The 17,836-nt window shown below is 49.9% G+C and overlaps 1 protein-coding gene across 9 annotated transcripts in view; it reads left to right on the plus strand.

The window, feature by feature from the left end:
- The first annotated feature begins 346 nt into the window (after window positions 1-346).
- The window catches only part of Dtx2 (deltex 2, E3 ubiquitin ligase), a 36,308-nt gene continuing 18,818 nt past the window's right edge, over window positions 347-17,836 (plus strand). Inside the window, exons 1-5 of one of the 9 annotated variants that reach the window (XM_013520608.1) lie at window positions 347-498; window positions 1,736-1,900; window positions 5,962-6,069; window positions 14,352-14,709; window positions 16,901-17,537. In XM_013520608.1, coding sequence (XP_013376062.1) covers window positions 14,442-14,709; window positions 16,901-17,537 — 905 coding nt within the window. In that variant the 5' untranslated portion in view covers window positions 347-498; window positions 1,736-1,900; window positions 5,962-6,069; window positions 14,352-14,441. Of the gene's footprint in view, window positions 499-1,064; window positions 1,152-1,474; window positions 1,625-1,735; window positions 1,901-5,961; window positions 6,070-14,133; window positions 14,259-14,351; window positions 14,710-16,900; window positions 17,538-17,836 lie in introns of those variants that run through there. The other 8 variants (XM_013520609.1, XM_005396820.1, XM_013520605.1 and 5 more) reach the window with 8 other exon arrangements.

Raw genomic sequence — 17,836 nt, forward strand, 5'->3', positions numbered from 1 at the left:
CAGCCTGGGCTACATAGTGAGTTCAAGGTCAGCCTGAACTACATAGCAATACCCAGCCTAAACAACCAAAGGGGGGAAAAAAAAAGAGAGAGAGAAAGAAAGAAAATGGCATGAACGATGGGATGTGTTTGAAGGGTAGCAGAGTATTTCGAGGGGGAGTCATAGCACTGTGTCTTTTACTGTAAGAAATTTTTTAAAACATAGGGATTCACCGTGTATTTCTATCATCTCTGGTACACCTGAGCAGGTGTGCTTTGTGATCAGCCTCGCCTGGCCCCTGCCCCGCCCCCAACCACCGGAACTACATTTCCCAGAAGGCCCCGCGGCCAGGGCATGCGCATCATAGCCCTCGGAAGCTGTGACGCCGACCGAGTTTCACTCCGGCTGCCTCCTGCTTGGAGTCGGAGTCACAGGTCGAGCTCTACTCAGGCCGGCCCAGAGGTGCAGCTTGAGCGCGGCGGTGCCCTCCGCCTGTACCCTCGGCCTCCTCAAGTCTAGGTGAGAGGGGCCAGGCCACCTGTTCGTCGCCAGGGCTGGAGTCCTGAGGCAGCGGGTGGCGAGGGGGACACCGAACCGAGCTGGGACCGGAAGGGGGCGAGGGAGGGCTGGGCCGGCCGGGAGGGCGGCCCCGGGGGACGGCGGGGCTGGCCCGAGGTGCTGGGGTGGGAGTCGGCGAGGAGGACCCGGGGCAGCGGCCTCGGCAGGGTGCGGTGGGACGGGAACCTCGGGCGGGGGCCCTCTGGGAGTTCGGGTCCCCCGGGACCTGGGGCGTCAGGGTTACCGTCGCCGCGCTCCCCGGCGAGGGTGTGGGCGCCGCTCGGGTCTGCGTCCAGGTGAAGGACTCGCCGAGCCCGCCGCTGTACTTCGGGAGAGTTTGCCTCCCAACTCCGCTGCGCTCCTCTCAGACGGGGTCCGCCTTCCCGGAAGCGCCTGTCTTCGGGGGTCCTGGGTCCCTTGGAGGGGTGCGTAACGCTGAAAGGATTTAGACTTCCTTTTTATTCCGTCTTTCTGAACCAGCTGCCGCCCTCCAACGCGGGCTTCACTTCCCCAAGTGCCACGAGCGTTGGAAATGGGATGTGCAAGAGTCCTGGACTTTTAAGAAACTCAAAATACTTCCGAGTGTCATCCTCGCGCCTCTGGCATTTTAGAAAGTAGGTTTTCTGGTATCCAAAAGCAGAGCCAGTTTAAGCTGTGTAGGTAACTAGGCCATTTGTTCATTTTTTTTCCTTTCTTTCTTTCTTTCTTTCTTTTTTTTTTTTTTTCTGTCTTTTTGAGACAGGGTCTCACTATGCAGTTCAGGCTGGCCTTGAGCTCACTTTGTAGCCCAGGCTGGTCTCGAACTCCCAATAATCCTCCTGCCTCAGCCTCCCGAGTGCTGGGATTACAGGAGTGCGCCACAACGCCCGGCGTCTTTTGTTCATTTGCTGCGTGACCTTGGCCAGATTTTTCCCTTCTCTGGTGTGTTGATTTCCAGGATGCCTACCCTGCAAACTGGCCTCTGAAGTCCTTTTAGGCCTTTCTGGGAAAGGTCTCCGATTGTTTCATGCCTCCCCTTGATTGTCGAGCCGGCTGGGAAAGACTATCATACCTTCTGCTCTGCCCAGGCTGTTGGAAAATAAATCTGGTAATTTCCAGTCCCCAGCCACAGCACAGGGATTCAACATCTGTGCACTCGTTTTCACTCACTGCTTGCTGTTTCTCAATTTAAAACCTGATCATCTTCTTGTTGGCAAAGGTGCCCCGGGATTTGTGTCGCTGACTCAGCAAGCCCTTCAGATTTGCCTGGTTTTTGTTATTTGCGTTTCCTATCAAGATGGGAACTTAAACAAGTTATTCCTCCTAAGGATCCGGTGTCTGCATCGGAAGGGACGGTTTGTTGCCAGCTCTCTGGAGAGACAAGGTGAGAGCCACAGGGAGTTTGCCTTGCTGCCTTCTCGGTTTGGCTTTCAGTAGAGAAGGTAGGCTCTCGGGAGGGTGGCATCCGAGGTGTCCAGGATGAAAGTGAGCCCTGGGAGTTGATTGTTGATTGCCAGCTGCAGCAAATAAATTCTAGTGGCTTCTTGCCAGCAGCTTCTCCTGTCTAACCAGTCTTAGAGGATGATTCTGCCTTTAAGACACACTTTATGGCATGGAGGACACAAGTCACGATTTCTGCATTTGAACTGGAAATTCCCTTTCTTTGGTTGCACAGACATCCACTGGGTGCCAGACAAAATCTCCATCTTCTGGGAACTTGTGGTGGTGGAAAGACAGACTCACCACAGTCAGTGACAAGGTGTTGTCAGTGCAGTGTGTGTGAAGGTGGGGGAATCAGGGCAGAGTCCCCCCACGTTTGGAAGAGGGTAGGAAGCAGGGCTAGGAAGGGCCGGTGTGGTAGGGCATACCTTTAATCCCAGTACTTGAGATGATGAGGCAGGAGGATCACTGTTTGAGGCCGAGTACTGCTGAAAAAAAAAAAAAAAAAAAAGTTGGGAGAAAACTTGGCAGAGGAACATTTGCAAAGTCATGAAGCTACTGGGACAGGGCTGGACCTCTGTAAGTAGCTCTGTATGGCTAGAGCCACAAGAGTAGGTGAGGGGTAGAGGATCCTGGAGTGGTGGGCAGAGGACAGAGTGGAGGGCCATGTCCGGTGCTGTGGCATCTCCCAAAGGCTCATGTGCAGACAGGTTGGTCCCCAGTGTGGTGATGGTGGTGAGGTGTAGAACCTTTAAGAAGTTAGGCTCAGTGGTGCACACTTGGAATCCTAGTTACTCAGGAGGCTGAGGCAGGAGGATTGAAAGTTCAAGGCCAGCATAGGCAGTTTAGCTAGACTCTGGAAAAAAAGGGGCTAAGTAAATAGCTCAGTGCTCTCTGGGTTCACTCCCTAGTGCGGTACTGAAAAGAGAGAGGGAGGAGCAGTGGGACCTAATGGAAGATAATTAAGTCACAGGCCCCACGCTGATGAAGGAATTAATGCTGGTCTGTGGAGTAGGTTGGGTCTCCTAGGAGTGAACTAGTTCTCCAGAGAGCTGGTTGATATAAAGGGAGATCACACCACATGCTTGGCCACTTTGCTGCCATGTGGTGACGCCTCAGGGCCGGGTGCCATGTTCTTTGTACCCACTAGCCATCAGAATCATCAGCCAAATAAGATTCTTTACTGTACAAATTGTCTAGCACCAGGTATTCTGGTACAGCAACCCAAAACAGATAGCAAGTCTCTGGCAGGAGGATTTTTAGCAGAATTTCATGAGGACATCTTGAAGGAGCTCGCTGGCCGGAAAGTGGAATGGATTAGGTTGGATTATTCTCTTTGTGATGTTTATGCCATGCCAGCTTCCTGTAGAGGAGGGGTTGGTGAGCGCTTTTGTCCTCAATTGTTCATAGCCTAAGGGAAGAGAAAAATAGCTGGTCACCCAGGCACAGACCTGGAACCTCGCTGCTTGGCAGGTGGAGGCAGGACGATGGAAAGTTCAAGGCCAGCCTGAGCAATTTAGCTAGTTCCTACCTCAAAATAATTTAATATAGGGCTGGGGGTGTAGCTCAGTAGTAGACCTTGTGTCATCTGGCATGTACAAAGTCCTGGATTCAATTGTCAGTACCACCAGAAAGAAAAGAAAAGAAAAGAGACAGAGAGAGCTATGAAGGACAGAGTGCTGTGGGAGTTAAGAGTTATCTTTCTTTTGGGCTCACCAGGGCATGTGTATGTTAGGCCTGGGCACAGGCTGAGGCTGGAGCTCAGTGGTGGAGCACTTACCTAGCTTTGTACTTGAGGAAGCACAGTCTTGCACCTGTGTCTGAGAGGGCCTAGGAGAGACGGGAGTTGGTACCATCTGGGAGGGAGTGCACACTAATGCCAGGGGGCAAGGGGAGGAGTGGTGCCATCCAGATGTTCCGAGGCTTGGGATGCTGATGAGAGAGCAGGCTTTTGCAGCTGTGCCACTGTGGCCACAAAGGTTGAGGAGGAGCAGGAATCCCTGGGTTTTTTCGTGGTTGCCTGAGGCAAGGTAGAGTCAGGAAATCTAAGGGGAGATGGAAAATTGGAAGGAAAATAAGTTTGGCTTCAGACGTTTAGAAGGTAGTTTTGAGGCCAGAGGGAATGAGGCCACAGGCTGGGGAGAAAAATCATTCATTCTACAGATGCCCTCTGGAGTTCCATGTGCCAGGGCTGGGGTTAGCCACCCAGAGAACAAAGATGTCTTAAGCCGTCTCTTTGGTGTTTGTGTTCTCAGGTAAACTGAGAACTAGTTTAACACAGACATATCAGTGTTAACACATGGCTTGCTTTTTCTTCAGTGTTTATCTTTTTTTTTTTTTTGTACCAGGAATCGAACTCAGGACCTTGTGCTTACAAGGCAGGCACTTGTGCCACTGAGCTATATCCCTGGCCCCCTTCAGTGTTTTTTGTTGTTGTTGTTGTTGTTTTTTGTTGTTGGTTTTTTTTTTTTTTTTGGTTTTTGTCCGGTACCGGGAACTGAACTCACGACGACGTTGCGCTTGCCAGGCAGGCGCTTTGCCACTGAGCTAAATCCCCAGCCCCTAAGGCTGGTCTTGAATTCACAGTGTTGCTCAGGCTGGTCTCAAACTTTGGCAGTCTTTCTGCCTCCACTTCCCAAGTGCTGGGGTTACAGGTGTTATGGCACCACACCTGGCCATTTTTTTAATCTTTTTTTTTGTCTTTTTGGGACATGGTCTTGCTATGCAGTTCAAGCTGGCCTTGAGCTCACTTCGTAGCCCAGGCTGGTCTCGAACTCAACAATGATCCTCTTGCCTCAGCCTCCCTAGTGCTAGGATTATAGGTGTGATCCACCATGCCTGGCTGTTTTATCTTTTTGATACAGAGTCTCACTGTGTCACTGTAGTTGAGACTGGCCTTGAACTCTTGGCGATCCTCCTGCCTCAACCTCCGGAGTGCTGAGATTACAGGCATGCACCACCATGTCCAGTTAATCAGCCATTCTTCATTTTAAAGGTTTTCTGTTTTTGTTTTTGTTTTGGGGGGGGGATTTTTTCTGGTACCAAGAATCAAACTCACAACCTTGCGCTTGCGAGGCAGGCGCTGTGCTCCTGAGCTAAATCCCCAGCCCCCCATTTTAAAGTTTGTATTCAGTGTTTTCTGTCTCATTTGAATGGTCGTTTTCTGAGCATAGTGCTTGCCTTTAAGGAACTTGCCTTCTGGGGAAGGGGACAGATAGATATTTTGCACACAGATGTCACATGAGCTTTGATAGGTAGAAGTGTCAACTTCTCCCTGCAGGGCAAGAATATAGGACAATGTCACAGGGCAGCCAATCAGCCAGTTGCAAGCTGGGAATTAAGAGATGAGAAAGTGGCCTCTGGGATGGACTTTCTCAGTGGAATGTGAAGGGTCTGAAACCTGTGGACCAAGTCTCATATCACCAGGAGGTCCAGATGACCAGCTGAGGATTTGAGGGGTAAGGCAGGATCTGGTGAAGATAGAGGCCAGCGATCTGTGCAGGATCTTACTTTGGCGCAGAGGGAGTAGGGAGAGCGAGGAGAGGTAGATCAGAGCCTGAGAGCCTGATTGAGAGAAAGTTACCAGTTCCTGGTGTGGCTCTGGGCAGCCCTTGGGGCCGCTAGGGCAGGCCCTGTTGGCCTGCTTTGGGCAGTTCGCGCTTGGTTTTCCCCTCAGGTGTTGGATGAGAACCACCCTGTCTGCAGAGGCCGGGGTGTGTCGCTGGCAAGGCAGTCAAAAGCATGCACTCCCGCTTACTGGTAGACACAGGTTCAGAGGAGGACTGCACAAGTGTAGGACAGTGGGAGCTCAGTGTTAGCTGTCCGGGAGACGGCATAGGGGTGGGCAAGCTATGGCCCGCGGGCCACATTCCGCCCACACTTGTTTTTCTTCTCGGAGGTCGACTGGATCACAGCCACTTCAGTTAGTTTACATAGTTTTGCCATGCAGTGGCAGAGTTGAGTAATTGCAACAGATTGAAATACTTGTGTTTTGGTCCTTTACAGGAAGTTTGCTGCACCCACCCGACCTCACCCCAATAGGCAGTAGTGGGATCTGGGGTAACCAGAGAGTGTGTGACCCAGCCACCCTGTGGGGCAGCCAGTGGTCGTCAGGTGGGTAGTGGGACTAGGTCAGGCCGAGAATGTTGCCGCCTTCGGTTTTCTAGAGAAGCTGGAAATCTGGAATTTTTTTTTTTTTAGTTGTTAATATTCCAATTATTAAATGCTGGCTCAATTAAATAAACAAACTGTGTAGGCCAAACAATACACATCTGGAGAGATGGGGTATAGCTCGGTGTGGCTTGCTTGCCTGGGGTGCTGCAGGCCCTGGGCTCCATCTCCGGTACTGTAGAATAGACCTTCATCTGCCGGCCAGCTTGTCCAGCACCTGTGAGCTCTCTGTCTTGGTGGGAAGAAGCCTGGCAACAGATGCAGCTTTGCTCAGTCCGTGTGTGTTCCCAGGCAAGTTGCTTGTTTTCTTTTGCCTCACTGTCCTCTATAAAAGTGGCCTGCCACCATTGTGAAGATCCACCAGGCACACTTTGAAGCCTGGCACTTGGGAAGCTCTTGGCACATGGCCATTGCTGTTATTGCTGTTAGGTCCTCTGCTGCACCCACTGCACCCCCAGTTGGGCCTGAGAACCAGGGCTTCGTCCGCTTTCTCCCAGCAGGGGTCCAGGTGCTCTTGTGAAGCAGAGCCATAAGTCCTTGGTTCTGGAGGAGGGAATGGGGCTTGCTGGTCCCACTGGCTGTGGAGGGCTTGACCGAGTAAGGCAGAGAGGAATTGTCACTTCCCGCCTAGCCACCTGGTGTGCAGCTGGCACACCATGTTGGGTTTCCCTGTTTCTCAGATGCTTAGGTCTGGGTGGCACGGGCTTGAACTGTCCCTTCTCAAGACCAAAGTCCCAGGCTGGGGGTGTCACACAGTGGGAGAGCGCTCGCCCAATATGCCACCTGGACATGATCTCCAGCACTGCAAAAAAGAAATTAAAAAGGGACCAAAGACGTGTCTTGCCAGACTCACCTGGCCAGATGTCATCCTTAGGCACCTGGGTGTTTGTTTTTCACCTTTTCTGAGAACTCAGTGATGGAAGATGTGTCTCTTGGCAAGGAGGTGCCATGGTAAGTTGACAGGGCCTGTTGTTATAAAATCTGCTGGGATAGTAGCAGCTATTTAAAGTAATGCTGGCCAAAAAAAAAAAAAAAAAAAAAAAAAAGGCCCCCGGGCGTGGTGGCGCACACCTGTAATCCCAGCACTCGGGGGAGCTGAGGTAGGAAGATCCTTGCAAGTTTGAGACCAGCCTGGGCTACAAATTGAGCTCAAAATGAGCTCAAGGCCAGCCTGAACTGCATAGCGAGACCCTGTCTTAAAAAGACCTAAAAAAAAAAAAAAAGTAATGTTGGCAAGTACAGAGGTGGTGGTGTTGATTTGGTTGGGAGTAGTTATGCTTTTTTGTTTTGTTTGCAATACTGGAGACTGGACCAAGGACCTTGCACTGAGCTCCCTCCCAAGCCCTTTTTTATTTTTTATTTTGAGACAAAGTCACACTAAATTGCTTAATTAGGGCTCAAACTTTCCATCTTCCTGCCTCAGCTTCCCCACTAGCTTAGATTACTGGCATATCCCACCACGTCTGGCTAATTTTTTTTTTTTTTTAGCTGTTAGGGGTTGAACCCAGGGCCTCGTACATGCTAAACAAGTGGTCTGCCACTGAGTTACATCTCCAACCCTTGGTTATGACTTTTAAAAGTGTTCGTGGGCTGGGGATATAGCTCAGTGGCACAAGCACCTAGCAAGTACAAGGTCCTGAGTTTGATTCTTGGTACCAAAAAAAAAAAAAGTATTTGGCATTTTAAAGACCCCCCTCCAACAGAAATTAATGCTTTTTCACTTTAAAAAGTGTGAAAAGCTGGGGTGTAGCTCACTGTGAGGGCATATGTTTGGTTTGCTTGAGGTGCTGGGTTCACTGTCCAGCACGAAAAAACAAAAAAATAAGTTCAGATATAAAGTACAAAAAGTTAACCAAAAGGTCTTCTGTGGTTTTTCCACTCAAAGATAGTAATTAATACAATAGTTTATTACATTTTTTTCTATGAAGTTTGCTTTTTTTTTGTTTTTTCTTTCTTTTTTTTTTTGCAGTAGGGTCTCACTATAAAGTTCAGGCTGGCCTTGACTCACTGGATAGCTCAGGGTGGCCTCGACACCCCTTCCAAGCACTGGGGTTACAGGTGTGCACCACCACTGCTGGATTCTACTGGGTTTTCTCTGTAGTTATTTATGCGCCAATAGTGCTGTTGTGAATATTTTTGTGTAACCACTTTAAGCTAGCCTTTATTTATTTATTTATTTGCAGTCTGCGGATGGAACCCGGGGCCTGGTGTGTGTTAGGCAAGCACTCTGCCACTGAGTTACATCCCTGGCCCACAGCAAGGTTTTATCCTTCTGGGCAGTATGAAGTCTGGGTGAGCTGTTGCCAGCATTGAGGACTGAAATTACCTTTACTATGCAGAAAATCTTCCATTGTGTTTAACTTTTTTTTTTTCTTTTTTGGTGGTACTAGGGATTGAACCCAGAGTTTTTCCCACTGAGCTACATTCCCAGCCCAGTTTTAAATTTTCATTTTGAGACAGGGTTTCTATAAGTTGCCCAGGCTGGGCTTGAACTAGTAATCCTTCACTACCTCCCAGAGCACAAAGTGCTAGGATTATAGGTTTGCACTACTATGCCCAGCTGACCGTATTTTATAAACAAAATTTCTACCAGAGTAGAACTTTTTTTTTTTTTGGTACCAGGAAACAAACTTGGGACATTTCACTTGCCACAGGCGGCTATGCCACTGAGCTATATTCCCGACCCAGTAGAACTTCTTTGAGGTTTTTTTGCGGGGAGCGGGCCTAACTCACACATGAGAATCGGCTTTTGCAGGACTTTGGAAAGACTTCCTGCCAGGGGCTGGTGAAGGTCATGTTCTGCTCACAGCCTAGGCTCACAGTGTCAGCTGCTGGGGTGTGCAGTTTCAGGGTCAGATTTTTGGAAAGTGCCCAAAGGAGAGACAGTTTAGAAAAGAGGGCTTAAAGAGTGAGTAGGTTTCCGGCCATGGTGGCGCACACCTGTAATCCTAGCATTCAGAACCCGGAGACGGGCAGATCATTGTGAGTTCAAGACCAGCCTGGGCTACGAAGTAAGCTCAAGGCCAGCCTGAACTGCACAGCGAGACCCTGTCTCAAAATGACCAAAAAAAGAAGAGTGAGTAGGTTGAGTTTGGAAAATCCAGCCTAGGTTGGTGGAATTAGGGCTAGTAGTAGTTCTAGAAGTCACTTGGTGGAGCTTGTTTCCACTCCACGGTCCTCAGAACACTTTTTTTTGTTATTGTTTTTGTTTTCCTTTTCCTTTCAGGCCCAGGGCCTCCTGCATGCCAGGCAAGTGGTGCACCCTGGAGCTCTGTCCCAAGCCCCAAACCCTCCTGCCCTGCAAAGGAACCTGAAGGGCTTGAGAAGGGGCCTTTTTGCCGCCACCTCTCTGTGTCTCACATGTAGTGGATGGCATATTGTCACATCGGGAAAAGGGTCTCTGCTGTTATTTCTCTTGTTGAGAGGGGCTCCTATGATGCAGGCTGGCCTTGAACTTCTGGGCTTAGGTAGTCCCTGTGCCTCAGTCTTGCAGGTGGCTAGGAGCAGCTCTTTTTTTTTTTTCTTTTTTTGTCTTTTGAAACAAGGTCTCCCTACACAGGTCAGGCTGGCCTTGAGCTCACTTTGTAGCCCAGGCTGGTCTCGAACTCACAACTATCGTCCTGCCTCAGCCTCCCAAGTGCTGGGATTACAGGCGTGAGCCACCATGCCGGGCTTCTTGCTTATTGTTTTTATTTTATGTTTTTGGTACTGGGAATCGAACTCAGGACCTTGTGCTTGCCAGGCAGGCGATTGTGCCGCTGAGCTATATACCCGGCCCTTGTGTTTTGTTTTTTGTTTTGGACCAGGAATCAAACTCGGGACTTTGCGCTTGCCAGTCAGGCACTAGTACTGCTGAGCTATATCCCTGGCCCTTTATATATATATATATATTTGGTACCGGAAATCAAACTCAGGACCTTGTGCTTGCCAGGCGGGCGCTGTGCCACTGAGCTATATTCCTGGCCCCCTGCTTCTTAGAGGCTAGAAAGTGTGTGCAGCCCCCTATATCAGAGCACCTAGAGAGGGTTGTCTCAAGGGGAGAGGAGAGCCAGGACAGACAGCTGCTATGGCCGAACCATCAGACTGTGGTAGGTTGGGAAGGATGGAACAGTGGCAACTTGCAGATAGCGCAGTCTGAGGAAAGGACCATTGCCTAGTCTGAGTTGAGAATCCATTTGAGTCCAGTTTCAGGGCCACCTTCCCAGCAGCCAAGTAGTGGAATCTATGTGGCTATCCCACTCCAGGCTCGAGGTTGGGAGGATTGTAGTCACCCAGCTCCTTGTACCAGGTCAGGTCTTGTCCTGAAATTTATCTCAGTCTGGGACCAGAAAGACTCCTGAAAGAGTTCAGGATGTAGCCCAGTGGTAGAGTGTTTTTTGGTTTTTTCTTCGGTACCGGGAACCGAACTCACGACCTTACGCTTGCCAGGCAGGCGCTTTGCTGCTGAGCTAAATCCCCAGCCCTGGTAGAGTGTTTGATTAGCATGTTCAAGCCCTGCAATGCGGGGAGAAAGATTCTTGGACACCTATGTAACTTTTTTCTTTTTGTTTTTTTGAGACAGGGTCTCATTATGTCATTCAGGCTGTCTTTGAACACACTATGCAACCCAGGCTGGCCTGGAACCCTCTTTGATCCCCTACCTGAGCTTCCCCACCACTGAGATTACAGGCATATGCTACTACACCCAGCCCAGCTTTTTTCTTTTGTATGAAAATGTCTTTTGCCTAGAACAGCAGATGAGTATGCTGAAGCAGGATTTTTTTCCCCCTTGGTAAAATTGTTGTTGTTGTTTTTTAATAGCTTAGGTCAGATCTTAAAAAAAGAATGATTATTGAACATCTACAAGTACAGAAAGAGGTAAGGAAAAACTCTTGCCAGGTGTGATGGCACATGTCTATAATCCCAGCACTCAGTAGGCTGAGGCAGGAGGATCGTTGGGAGTTTGAGACTAGCCTGGGCCACAAAGTGAGCTCAAGGCCAGCCTGAACTGCACAGGGGGACCTTGTCTCAAAAAAAAAAAAAAAAAAAAGAAAGAAAAAAAAAACCTCATAATTGTATCACTCTTGTAATGTTCAAGTATTCTTTCTTTCTTTCTTTCTTTTTTTGTTCAAGTATTCTTTAAGAACCTATTTGTTTATTTTTGTGGATTTGGGGATGGCTCCCAGGGCCCAAAGTTTGCCCGGCAAGCATTCTACCACCATAGTCCCCTCTCCAGCCTTTTTAAATTGAGCTTATATGAAGCAGAATAAACATGGACTTGACGTTTGGACCTTGGGTAATCCTTCGCCTGTAAAACAGAGATAATTGCTGCCTTTGAAGGTGGCTGGGTGAGGGCTAGAAAAACTGGATGACAGAAACACCAAGCAGAGAGTGTGTCTGTCACTCGGTCAGTTGCACATCCACTGCCTGGCAGCTTAGTGTATGTGTGCAGTTACCTATTCTAACTTGTCATGCGCATTATCTTAGGCCTTTGAGCTTTTCATAAGGTTTTTTTCTTTCAGTGTTGAGGATTCAACCCAGAGCCTTTTCATTGATTGCATTAACCTATATATTCCCAAAATTTTTTGAGAGTTTCACTAAGCAAGTTGCCTAGGTTAGACTCAGATTTGAGATCCTCCTACCTTAGCCTCCCAGAGTGCTGAGATTACAGACATACACTGCCACATCTGTCTTCCTTTGGATGGGTGGTACTGAGGATTGAATTCGGGGCTTTCCCACTGACCTGCAGAGCTACATCCCACCACCACCTCCTTTGTTTTTTATTTTACATTGTCTAAGCTGGGTTTTAACTTGGATCCTTCTGTCTCAGACTCCCAGAGTGCTATGATTATAAGTGTGCACTACCATGCCCAACATCATAAGCTTTTCTAAACATTGAAATAATAATAATAGTTTGTAACCCATCATTAGGATATTCTTTAATATATTTAAGAATCCCCCCCCCCAAAAAAAAAAAGAATTTCCGTATTATGGCCAGGCATAGTCATCCAGGAAGCTGAGGCAGGATGATCACAAATTTGAACCCAGAGCCGGCCTGGTGGTGCACTGTAATCCCAGCACTCGGGAGGCTGAGGCAGGAGGATCGTTGTGAGTTCAAGAACAGCGTGGGCTACAAAGTGAGCTCAAGGCCAGCCTGAACTGCATAGCAAGACCCTGTGGCAAAAAGACCAAAAGAAAAATTTTTTTTTGAGCCCAGACTGGGCAATTTAGCAACCTTGTCTCAAAAAAAGACTGGGCATGGTGATATAGGTCTGTGATTCCAGCATTCGGGAGACTGAGGCAGGAGGATCACCAGAGTTTGAGTGCAGCCTGAACTGCATAGTGAGACCCTTCTCACAAAAAAAGGAAAAAGAAAAACCTGGGATGAAGGCTGTGGGTTCGGTCCCCAGTACCACAGAAACAAAGAAACAAAAGACATATTGAACGACATATGTACATATGTAATCTCAGCACTTGTGGGCTAAGGCTGGAGGATGATGAGTTTAATGCCAGCCTGGGTTATATAGTGAGACTTTGTCCCCAGAAAACATGGGGAAAAACTCAGGTATTGGAACTGGGGTGTGTGATTCAGTAGTAGAGTGTGTACATAGCAGATGTGAGGTACGGGATTCTGTCCCTAGCAAAATAAAACAAAAGCAAAAGACCAAAGAAACTCCACAGAATTCCATATTGTTGGGTGTTCCACCTGCTTCCAGACTCTAGCTTTTTTCCACAACCAATTATAATAATAATTTCGTAATTAAGAACACCCTGAACAGCCTCCATCATTAGATGCTGAAACAAATTAGGTTTTGGAACTGCAGCTTTGAGGTGGCTGAGGCTGGTGTTGAGAACAGGTTTCCTGACGCGGGGCAGCATTGCGCGCTCACTGCTGGGCGTGGCTGGGCTCCGACCCGAAGGTCCTCGCCCCCTCTGCCATCTTCTCCCTCTGTGGTGCTGGACCTTTGAAGAGCTGCAGCCGCAGCTGTGCCCTCAGGTAGTCCCTGAGTGGGGACTGAAGCCAGTGAACGCAGTAAGTGTTCTAGGATGACGTGGCTTGTAGTGAAGTGACAGGGCGGAGTCAGACCCTGCGTGGGGCTGTATGGGAGGAAGATGAAGGCTCAGGGGCCAGAGTGGGGTGGGAGATTGCTTGGAAAGTCCTGGGACGTGCCAGGTACCAGAGGGAGAGGGACTTGGTATCAGTGGAGGTGGACCATCTTGGGGGTATTGTGTGCCTTTTTTTTTTTTTTGCCTTCTTGTCATTGAGGTTTGGAGTGACCAGAGGTCCTCCAAAGGACCTGTTGAAAGAATTGGACAGGCCAGTCGATGAACATGGAAGTTTAACACTTAGTGAGGGCAAAAAAAAAGAAAAAAAAGCAGGGCTCAAGACGAAAAAGTGGAGTGTGGAGGCCTGAAGAGACTGAGAGGGCATCTTCTGTTTTTGAGACAGTCTCACTATGTAGTCCAGGCTGGCCTCAAACTTCCAGTGATCCCTTGCCTCAGCCTCCCCAGTGCTGGAATTACAGACGTGTGCCGCCATGACCAGCAGAGAGGGTCTTGATAAATTGCCCAAGCTGAGCCCAAACTTGCCATCTTCCTGCCTCAGCCTCCTGAGTTCTGGGATTACAGGTGTATGCCAGTATGCCTAGCTTTAAGGGGGCATCTAATGTCAATACTGGGCCTCCTTTGTGGTCAGAGATACTGCTGGAGTAGCCTGGACTTGTGGAGGTAACCTGTGCTTACAGTCCCAGCTCTGCCACTGCCCCTTCAGGTCCCAGAGGCCCTGGGCCCTCCTCTCACATGATGTGTTCTCATCTGTGCACATCGGGTGTTAGTCTGCAGCTCACACACAAACCGGTTCTGGGAACTGTAGCCTCCATATGTAGGAATAAGGGTCATCATGACCTCACACACACAAGGATTTGCAGGACTGAAGAATAGACAGCACGAAAGAATAAAGGAAATAGTTGGGGTGGAGGGGAGTCATTGGCACTGAGACAGAAGCTGAGCTAATGGTTGGCATCCCAGATCCAGCCCGCCGCATCTTCCTGAGCCCTGGCGGAGGCAGGCAGGCTGCAGGACTCACTTGGAATCCTTCCTGGCTGCTGGAGCAAAGAGCTGGGATCACAGAGCTGGTTCCTGATGCCCTCAAGGTGCTAGGGAAAGCCGGGTTTTACTTCCCCTCCTCAGGCTGTACATCAGGACTCTGATGTGCTCAGTAACTGCTGTGTCTGTCCTGTTTGCAGGTCTACAGAGAGGCGTTGGGCGATGAACCCCAGGCTGCAGACACCCGTGGTGTGAAGCTGTCTGGGAAATCGGAGGGAGTCCTGGGGAAGATGGCCATGGCCCCAGGCCCTTCCCTGGCTCAGGTGTACCCCAGCCCTGTGGCAGTGGCTGTGTGGGAATGGCAGGATGGGATGAACACCTGGCACCCCTACAGTGCCACTGTGTGCAGCTACATCGAGCAGCAGTTTGTCCAGCAGAAGGGCCAGCGCTTCGGGCTGGGCAGCCTGGCACACAGCATCCCCTTAGGCCAGGCTGACCCCTCACTGGCCCCGTACATCATTGACCTCCCTAGCTGGACCCAGTTCCGCCAGGACACTGGTAAGCCTCTCCTTCTTTGGGGTGAGGCCATGTTCGGTGCTGAGGTTGTGGGGGTGACTTGCATAGCTTCCTCCTCCCACCCTCCAAAATGTGCATAGCCAAGAGGCAGGTACTGTGATAATAGCTGCTGCCACCCAGGTAAAGGGTACATTGCAGTAGAAGAGGGGGCTGTGGAACACTTGGCAGAGCCCCTCCTGGCCCTTGCCCCATGTCCCAACTAAAAGACCTGCCTCAGCCTGCAAGGATTTGGGTGTCCCTGGCAGGCGAGCTAGCAAGGAGGTTGTGTGCTGTGTGGTGGTCGACAGGGCCTGACCCACCATGCTCAGCTGTGTGACCCTTCTCACTGCTTGTTCCTCTGGGCATTTGTGTGTTTCTGTTTTAATCTGTAACGTGTCTTGATTGATATTAACAGAATGGGACCACCAGCTTCTCTTGGATCTGTCGCTCCCTCTGGTGGTTCTCAATTGGGTGGTTTTTGTCCCAGAGACATTTGACAGCGTTTGGAGATATTTGTGGGGGAGACGACCCTGTCATCTAGTGGTTAGAAGCCAGGGATGCTGTTAGATATCTAGTGCACAGAACAGGCCTTGCAACAAGAATTATTGGCCCAGAAAGTCACTAGTGGAGACCGTGGAGGTGTCCTGCCGGGATCCCTGTCAGCAGCACCCCAGTCTGTGCGATCACTGGGGCTCCCAGTGGGGCGGCTGTGTGTGAGGGTTCCTGCCTTCACAGTGGGTGCGGGCACTGAGGAAGACAGCAGACAGGAGCAGCAGCACAGGGCTAGCAGCAAGTGCTCCTCAGGGACACAGCGTCACACACGGCAGGGGTCAGTCTGAAGTCTGAGCTTGGCCAGCCGGGTCACTGGGACAGGACAGACAGAATGGCATAAGAGAATTATGTAACAATAGAGATTTATGAAGTTTACAGGAAGTGTTTGCGGTATAATGTGTGGAAACTTCAGTGTGGTTGTGGGCTACTTGAGTACACACAGGCTGAGAAGGCCCCTAGAAGGTAGAAATACATTATCAAGTATGTACTTTCTCCTTGGTGCTTAGACTAGAAGTGATTCAGTTTTCTGTATATGTATATTAAGAGGGAGTGCTGGCTGAGGTTGAACCCAGGGACTTTGCTGTGAGGTACAAACCCAGCCCATTTTTATTTTTTATTTTAGACACAGTCTTGCTAAGGCACTTAAGTTGCCCAGGCTGGGCCTGAACTTACAGTCCTCCTGCCTCAGCCTCCCAGAGTTCTGAGATTACAGATGTATGCCACCATACCCACTTTTATACTTTTTTTCAGTTTTACAGAAGTGGAAACATAGAGGTTTCATCATTAGACATTGTTTCTGTGTCTGTGTGCTAGGGATTGGACCTAGTGCCTCATGCATGCTAATAAATTGTTATGACTATTTTGAGGGCTGGAAGGTGTAGCTTAGTGGTAGAGCATCTGATTAGTATGCATGAGACCCAGGGTCCTATTCCCAGCACCAAAAAGGACATATTTCAGAAAGCCTCATCAAGTCCAAGGTATATGACTTAAACTTCCAGCAACCCCTCCTGCCAAGGAGCATGAATCCTCCTCTGCCACTTAATCCTTTGGGGTGCCGATTCTTTGCCTAGAGAGTAGAGTCTGTTACCCCTAAATCTCAAAAAATAGGTAATTCCAGCTTTTTTGTCAAATAGCAGCATTACTGGATACTTCCAGTGATCATTGTGCTTGGTTTGGTTGTTCAAAAATTTTTTTTGGCCAGGCATGGTGGCACATACCTGTAATCGCAGCACTGTGGAAAGCTGAGGCAGGAGGATCATGAGCTCAAGTCTGACTGGCAACTTACCGAGACCCTGTTTCATAAAATTAAAAAGGGTTGGGGCTATAACACAGTGGGGAGGCCCTGGGTTCAGTTCCCAGGACCAGGGGAAAAATGGAAAATAGTCCGGCGTGGTGATGCATTGTAGCACTCCGGGAGGCCTAGGCAGGAGGATAGCAAATTTGAGCTCTGAAACTTAATGATTTAACAAGACCCTGTCTCAAAATAAAAAAAGGTTGGGGGAGAGGAGAAGGCTCAGGATATATCTCAGTGCAAAGACCTTGGGTTCAGTCCCCAGTACTGCCAAAAAAAAAAAAAAATCTTTTTGTGGGGCGTGGTTAATAGACTCACAGTTTACTTCTGTGTGCTGCTCTTTTTGAACAGGCACCATGCGGGCTGTGCGCAGACTCCTTTTCTCGCAGCATTCAGCCCCGGGCCGGGGTATCACCTGGGAGTGGCTGGGCGATGATGGCTCGTGGACAGCCTATGAAGCCAATATCTGTGACTACCTGGAGCAGCAAATGGCCAGGGGCATCCAGCTTGTGGACTTAGCCCCCCTGGGGTACAACTACACCATCAACTATGCCACCCATACTCAAACCAACAAGAGTTCCAGCTTCTGCCGGAGCGTGCGGCGCCAAGTAGGCCCACCTTACCCAGTGACGAGCATCATCGCTCCACCAGCCTACATGGGAGTCGCCTGCTCTTGCCAACAGTGCCTGCAAGGCAGCGGAACTGGCCCTGTGTCAGGCCGCTACCGCCACTCCATGACCAACCTCCCTGCGTACCCCACCCCCCAGGCCTCCCACAAGACCCCCGTCGTCTTTGGGGCCCACCAGGGCTTCGCCCCATACCACAAACCTTCGCTCTCTGGGGCCAGATCTGCACCGAGGCTCAACACTACCAACCCCTGGGGTGGGGCCTCTCAAGGCCTGGGGAACCAGCCCCTCTTCCACTGCAGCCTGTCCCACGTAGGACCACAGCTCCTGCCCCCTGGACCATCCACTTCCAGTGGAGCCAGGTATTTGGTGTTATTGCTCATCATTGTGTCTGCCCCACAAGTCCTGGCAGCAGGTTGGGCTTCTGCTTTTACTGACCTGAGAGGACTCACCCAGGTACCTGCAGATTTGCACCAACGTCCTCAGTTGTGCCTGGTGTCTCATCTCATTTGGTTGTGTCCTGGTGTCCCGTGGAGCTCCCTGACCTCTGATCCTGGAGTTTTGCAGGTCACCACTGTTCAGACCTTTCACTCAGGGGCATAGGGCTCTTTGGAGCCAAGTTACAGCCCTTTTGCCTGCGTTTGTGTGCTGCGTGGCAAGT

This window comes from Chinchilla lanigera, unplaced genomic scaffold (genome assembly GCF_000276665.1).
Source record: "Chinchilla lanigera isolate Chin_1 unplaced genomic scaffold, ChiLan1.0 scaffold00055, whole genome shotgun sequence".
Classification (NCBI taxonomy): domain Eukaryota; kingdom Metazoa; phylum Chordata; class Mammalia; order Rodentia; family Chinchillidae; genus Chinchilla; species Chinchilla lanigera.